The following is a 7,326-nucleotide window of genomic DNA, read 5'->3' as shown; positions in this document are numbered from 1 at the left end:
TGTTGTCATCTCATAATTTTCACAACCTCACCTCTTGTTTCCACTTACTTCGAAGGCTCTTACCTCGTCCCATCCCTCACCATCAATAGCCACCCTATCCTCCACCTCCCCTCCTCTTGCATCGTTAGATAATGATGACGCCTTGCGACGAGAAAAAAAATAGCAACGATAGATATTTATGATATTATAGAAAAAAAAACACCAAGAGCTTCCATCATACTATTCATAATCCCTTAAAAAATTAATAAGATAATATTATACTATTCATACTCCTCTAATTCTATTTCAATCTTGCTTTTTTTTCTTTTATTCCTTTCGTACAGCCCGACTCTCCCTGCCGCATGTGCATCCTACTAACTTGCAAAAGCTTGGAACATAACATCTTCTAAGTTAATATAATTAGCCTATAAGATTATATCTTATGAACTATTACAGAATAATGTATATAACCTTAAAGATATTAAATCATTATAACAAACATTAAAAACTATTTTTTACATTCTCCTTTTCGATCTTCAATTTGTCCTATATTTTCATTTATCTTTTTTTTTTTTCATTTTACATCACCTCCGTTGATTAAGAGGAGCAGGAGGGAAAAAAATAAGGAAAAAAATATTATAAAAAAGGAGTGAAGAAATTTTTTAAGAATTAAGTTATAAATTGAGAATATATATATATATATATATATATATATATGTCTATTTACAAAAGGATAACTTAGAAATATTTAAAATTCTTAACAAAAGTCATAAAATAAAAAATAAAAAATAATACTCTCTAATGAGAAATCTAAATGACAATCTAGAATTTTGCATGTCGTATTTGCTAGCATCTCCCACGTCGCCCTTTTCTATACCGTGACTGTCTCCTTCTGTCTCCTTGGTTACATTTACAAGAAGGAATGCCATACAAAGCAGCTACAAATGCATCTATGTGTTATTTGATGCTGTGTTTTTCTTATTTTTGCCATATCTTTTCGATTGCAAACAACCAAAAATTGCTAGATGCATCATTTCCAACTTGGCTGGTGATTCAAGCAAGACAAAGAATTGAATCGAACCAAACACAGCTCATGCACTTTATGTCTAATGTCATGTTCAATTAATCCCATTCCATACCATCATTTTGAAGTCGCTATTTTTACCTTTCTTCTAACCCCCACCCTATGGAAAACCAAAAACCAAAAAACAAAACAAAATGACTTTCTTGAGGTGAGGCATGTTATTTTAAACTGAATCCGATTTTAATTAAGATAATTAACATTATTTTTAAAAATTGTTAAGAATAATTAGGGAATTCATTTGGAAGCACATTAGACTTTGTCATAAAAAAAAAAATTTGCTTTAAGATTATGAGGAGATTCCATCCCACCAACACAAACATGGAGGAAAAAGAAATTTTTAATTTTAAAGAGTAACATAAAAAAGGAAAATAAAATTATGTGAAGTGCATATGATACAAGTTTCTTGAGGAGTCCTCACTAAAAAAAAATAAGTAGGCGATCGATCTTTTGCCACCCTTAGTGATCTAAACAATTATATATTAATGAAGCCATAATGATTGAATAAGAAAATACGGATGGAATAACTCCCAAAAGAACAAAAGACAAAGGTTCTCTCCATAGAACCTTTCATTTGTGTTTTGTGTTGCACGCATGCACCTCAAAACAAAAGAAAATTCTTGATACATAATCTATGATCGAATCAAATTTTACATAATTGGAAAGGTATCAATAGGCAAATATGATATTTTTTTTTTTTTTCCATATGAGATGACATCAAATCAAAATCAAACTATTCTTTGGCATCCTCTTTTCATTTAATATTTGTTTGAGTTCCTAAGCAAGCTTCGTAGGTATATGAATGCTAGTCTTAAATAGTTTTATGAAAATATCTATAATTTGATTATTTCATTCCTTACTTTATACCTCACAAAGTGATATCATGAACATACTTGTTTCTAATATGATCGATCCGATTCTTTGATAACTTGAAAGATAAAAAATTATCACAAAAAAATATGATTGACACATTTTGCTCAAATTATATATATATATATATATATATATATATATATATATATATAAGTTTGGTTAAGGTTAGGAACCTATTTGGGTCATTTACAATATTTTTATGTTTACAGTGTTTTTATTATGATGATCAAAACACTATAGTAGACTATTTTTTTTTATTTTTATTTAGATGATATTATTTTTAAACTATTATAAATACATATTTAAATTATAATATGATTTATTAAATTATTTATAGTCTGTTTTAATTTTATATGACTTATTTATAATATTTTTTGATAGTATTATAGTATTTTTGTTGAAGTGTTGAAAATACTGTAAAAACATTGAAAAATATTATAAATAATATTATATTATGCCTTCTTTATTCTCATTGCTCATAGACCATTCTGAACTTAAATTTTAGGCTTAAAGTTAGTTTGGTTGAAGTTATAGATCTATTTATAGTGTTTTTCAATTAAACTTTATATTGTTTTATTATGGTGACCAAAACAATAATAGGAAAAAAAAAACTATAACAGGAGGAAAAAAATGCTACTTGAATTGATGAGAAATATTTTGAATATTATTGGAAACAAAGGATACCATTTGAGAAAAAAAAAATCAAAATAATCACATTAGTTTCAATACTATCCCAGCATCTTTTAGCCAAAGTCCCTATCAGTTGGCACATATTACCCAGCATATCAGCATCTATGTTAGGCACAAAGCCCATATATAAGCTTCCATGTCAACATCCTAATATGTCTCATTGTGAGAATCTTCGATCAGAGCTTTCGCGTTGACAATCACCACAGTAGGCTACATTTCTAGAATCATATGGTTAAATTACTTGTCTAGATGCCAATTAATTAGATTCTTTTTTATAAAATAAAATAAAATAAAAACTTGAGATGTGCTTCTTGATTCTTATTATATCATTCACTCGCAAACAACTTGAGCATTGAAGAATTTATGAGTAATTTAATATATTTTTTATATTGAATACGTAGGTTGATCGATAAGTGAGCATCATTTTAAATGAGATCCGACATGAGATCCGAGTGATCGAGTTCTTGAATTACATTGGTGGTGGACATATTTCATTGGGTAAAAAAATGTCATCCGACATGAGATTGGAATGATCGAGTTTTTGAATTCATTTTAATAACCATTTGACATTTTCATTGAGCATGAATTCATAGGGATGATAGAAAATTTGGTCATTAAGTCTTGAGCACATGTCGAACTCGTGCCAAGATTCGATCTAACTGATTACAAAGCGTTTCGATTCCACTAATTCAATATTTAAAAGAAAATGGGATATTAAAGATGGAGATGAGCCGATCAGAGAGCACAAAAAAGCATGCTTTTTCTTCCCAAAGGCAAAAAGGTTATGATGCTCCCGCGTGGCCCATCCACGGTCACATCAACAGAAACACGACGTATGGGGCTCCGCCTCATCAGTGAGGGCTTTGCGCCGTCTAACACAATCTCCCCACACACACCGCCATCACCCCCAAAGTTACTCTCCTACCACCCGCCCGCATGCCTCCACCCGTCGCCACCACTCTTCTATCCGTCTCTGCGCCGATCACAAATCTCGCGTTTCGAGAGGCACCGCTTCGAGTACGAGCCTTTCGATGCGGGCCCCATGGGACCCACTAAAGGTCCGTGCCGGGTGACTGATAAATGCGTAGGAGAAGTAGTCCTCTGCATCATCAGTACGTACGGCGTGCTCAGATATATTGGGGCGGGGGGTGGGGGGGGGGGCGGCGGTAACGGAAGCGAAGATCGCGTGGCCGCCGTCCGCGTGCCGTACGGCGACGGCGCGGGAAGAATCGCGAGAAAAAGGTTGGTGGGGGACGACTCCGATTGCGTGCCAGCTGCCGCCGCCGCCGCGGGACCCAATCCCCACGCCTGTGGCCTCACGTCCACATCCTTACCGTTACGTCTTGAGAGGAAGGAACGATTAGGAGAGGAAAAGGCGACAAAAAATCTTCTCGTACGCGATTGTCGACTGCCACTGAACATTCTAGACTGTGGTTTGTTGAGATTGTGGTCCCACAAGTGGGTCTCACGCGCAGGTCCAGTGTAGGTAGATCGTCGGATGAGAAACGTTTAAGACGCGGGAAAATATTTGCGTAAAATAGCTGAAGCCCGCAATAATGTTTCCTTAACGCCCAATGATACTCCCTACGCGTGAGGGGTCCCACATTTTTAATCAAATAACTAGTCGGGTAACTTGTCGTGTGACTTGCTTAACCGGCTGATGGCTTTCCGGTTGGAGGAGTGGCCGGGCTGAGCTGCCCGCCGTTAGGTTTCGCCACGTTTTCTGCCCTCTGCCTGCAAACCCAGCCGTCCGTTTACTTTCTTCTGACGGTATCTTTAGCGTACGGCGATCCTATCTCGACGCTACGCAAAGATCGTTAAGTCTTCGCGCGTAACCCGTCCCGCCGCTGACTCACCATACGTTCATCAAACAAGTCTCTCAAATCATGGATTAAATCCGTACCCAAGAGCACGTTTAACTGCGGTTAATGCATGAACGAAAGAGAAAAAACCGGGGTTAAATTTTAAACCGGGGAGTTGGCGTTCTAACAGCTATATAAGCGCGCTCTCTGACGCTCTTCTTCCCTCGCCCCCCTCGCATCTCTCGTCTTCATTACGCGCTCGTTTGGATCCCCGAAACCACTCCTTTTATTCGCGCTCCTTGCCCTCCCCACCTCTCCAAACGCACAAACGTCTCACCTTCCTCTCTGTCCCACCGCCTTCGATGGGTTTCTTCCCCGTCGTCGACTCAGCTTTCTACCTCCTCTTCGTCTCAAACGCTACGGCGCTACCGTCGATCACCGTTGTTGTCATCTTAACCCTCGCTGTCATCTGCCTCTACCCGGGCGGGCTCTCGTGGGCGCTCTCCAGGGGTGGCCGCTCCATCCCCGGTCCGCCTGGCATGGTACTCGGCCTATCTGGCTCCGCCGCCCACCGGGTCCTCGCCAGGCTAGCTGCGTCTCTCAAAGCCGCTGACTTGATGGCCTTCTCCTTCGGCCTCACCTGCTTCGTCGTGTCTAGTCGCCCCGACACCGCCCGGGAGATCCTTAACAGCTCGGCCTTCGCCGATCGACCCGTTAAGGAATCTGCCTACGAGCTGCTCTTCCACCGGGCAATGGGCTTCGCGCCTTTCGGCGACTACTGGCGCACCCTCAGGAGGATCTCCGCCACCTATTTGTTCAGTCCCGCAAGAATCGCCGCTTTTGGCGAGCACCGTAGGGCCATAGGACAGCAAATGATCCATGACGTAATGGCGAGCATGGAGACGAATGGGGTGGTGGCGATGAAGAAAGTTTTGCACTTTGGGTCCCTGAACAACGTGATGATGAGCGTTTTTGGCAAAAGATTCGATTTTGGGAAACAAGAGGGTATGGAGTTGGAAGAGCTGGTCACAGAAGGGTATGAGCTACTTGGTAAGTTCAACTGGAGCGACCACTTCCCAATGTTGAGGTGGATGGATCCTCAAGGTATCAGGAAGAGGTGCAGGAGACTGGTGGCAAAGGTCAATGTGTTTGTGGGCAGCATCATAGAAGACCACAGACGAAGACGAGTTGCTGCAGAAGCGGTCAATGGGGTTGGTGACTTTGTTGATGTGTTGTTAGATTTGGAGAAGGAAGACAGGCTTTCTGATTCTGATATGGTTGCTGTTCTGTGGGTGAGCTTACTTTCACTTCTTATCATTAATTTCCCCAAAACTATTGTCACGCTTCATTCTTCTCTGTTCCACTATACATACATACACACACACACACACACACACACACACACACACACACACACACACACATATATATATATATATATATATATATTCGCTTACAAAGTGAAGAATCATGGGAGGAGTTAAGTACTGCTTATTTAGTCCTAAAATCAAACCTTGGTTGGTGCTTTCTATTCCACAGGAAATGATCTTTAGAGGAACTGACACTGTTGCTATACTTCTGGAATGGATCATGGCCAGAATGGTGCTGCACCAAGACATACAATCGAAGGTGCAGTCAGAAATCGATGCTGTCGTCGGAACCTTGCGCCTCGTCTCCGACGCCGACATCCCCAACCTGCCTTACCTCCAGTTCATCGTGAAAGAATCTCTACGGCTGCACCCACCTGGCCCCCTTCTCTCCTGGGCTCGCCTCGCCGTCCATGACGCTTACGTCGGTGACCACTTCATCCCAGCAGGGACCACGGCGATGGTGAACATGTGGGCGATAACCCACGACGAGCGCATCTGGGAAGACCCTGATGACTTCAAGCCCGAGCGATTTGCCGAGGAGAACGTAAGCATTCTGGGTTGCGACCTAAGGCTGGCGCCCTTTGGGGCTGGAAGGAGGGTGTGTCCTGGGAAAGCCTTCGCATTGGCTACCGTTCATTTGTGGTTGGCTCAGCTGCTTCAGAGCTTTACTTGGGTCTCCGAGGGGAGTGCAGTGGACATGTCCGAGTGCTTGAAGATGTCTCTTGAAATGAAGAAGCCTTTGGTTTGTAGGGCCTTCCCAAGAAACTGAAGTTTGGATCTGGTGGCTTGCTCTTGAGTGCTTTCTGAGAGTAATAATATACAGTCGGTATGGAGCTTGGAAGCACGATGTTTGGAGTTAGTCTCCAGACTTTGCTGCTTTGTAGATAGTGTATGTGGTTTGTCCATTTAGGGAGTCCCAGCTTCTGTGTGATGTGCATAGTGGTGGAGGTTTAGGTTTTGCATGCTATCCTTTACGTAGTTTGTGATGTACTCAGCTTCGTATATGTGGAAATGGAGTTTCTGTCTCAATTCTATTTCAGCTCTGCTGTCAAATCTTAAATTTAGATCTTGAGTCTGCCATTTCTTTTCCCTTTTCTTTTTAAATGTGTTCTATATTAGGGTAAATGTTGCTACTCCAATTAGTGAGTATCTGTCATAAAAAAAAATCATTGTCAACTTGATCTGCACTTAGAACTCTAAGAACTTTTGTAATTTTTCAGCCTTTTGATATAATGTAGATAGATATATTCATCAATGAACTCTGCCATTTCCCTTTCCAATCAAAGAAATTTCTTTTAGAAATAATTTATGTATCACACACTGTATGCTTGTCAACGCCTTGCCTTCTTGGATTTTCTTGTTGAACTTGAAATATTCAGGTCATCAGTTTAAACATATGTGGTATAAGCAGTGTTGAGTATCTCCCAATGTAAGTTCAGCAATTTTGAGATTCTTAACCTGTGCTGCTTAATGAATGTTTGCCTCCAACACATACATTGCAGGTGTCTCTAAGAATTGCCAGTGTTCTAAA

The 7,326-nt window shown here is 40.4% G+C and overlaps 1 protein-coding gene across 1 annotated transcript; it reads left to right on the top strand.

The window, feature by feature from the left end:
* The first annotated feature begins 4,668 nt into the window (after positions 1-4,668).
* Positions 4,669-6,834, top strand: LOC103989872 (cytochrome P450 78A5-like). Its single transcript, XM_065190279.1, has 2 exons — positions 4,669-5,717; positions 5,965-6,834. The coding sequence occupies exons 1-2, from the start codon at positions 4,788-4,790 to the stop codon at positions 6,562-6,564; spliced, it is 1,530 nt and encodes a 509-aa protein (XP_065046351.1). The 5' UTR covers positions 4,669-4,787; the 3' UTR covers positions 6,565-6,834.
* Positions 6,835-7,326: the final 492 nt, after the last annotated feature.

The sequence above is a fragment of the Musa acuminata genome, chromosome BXJ1-6 (assembly GCF_036884655.1).
Source record: "Musa acuminata AAA Group cultivar baxijiao chromosome BXJ1-6, Cavendish_Baxijiao_AAA, whole genome shotgun sequence".
Classification (NCBI taxonomy): domain Eukaryota; kingdom Viridiplantae; phylum Streptophyta; class Magnoliopsida; order Zingiberales; family Musaceae; genus Musa; species Musa acuminata.
This window is presented reverse-complemented; position numbering and strand designations above follow the sequence as displayed.

Coding starts and splice junctions, on each gene's coding strand:
- LOC103989872 (XM_065190279.1), top strand. CDS start 4,788: ATGGGTTTCTTCCCCGTCGTCGACTCAGCTTTCTACCTCCTCTTCGTC. Junction 5,718..5,964: donor ATATGGTTGCTGTTCTGTGG/GTGAGCTTACTT, acceptor TCTATTCCACAG/GAAATGATCTTTAGAGGAAC.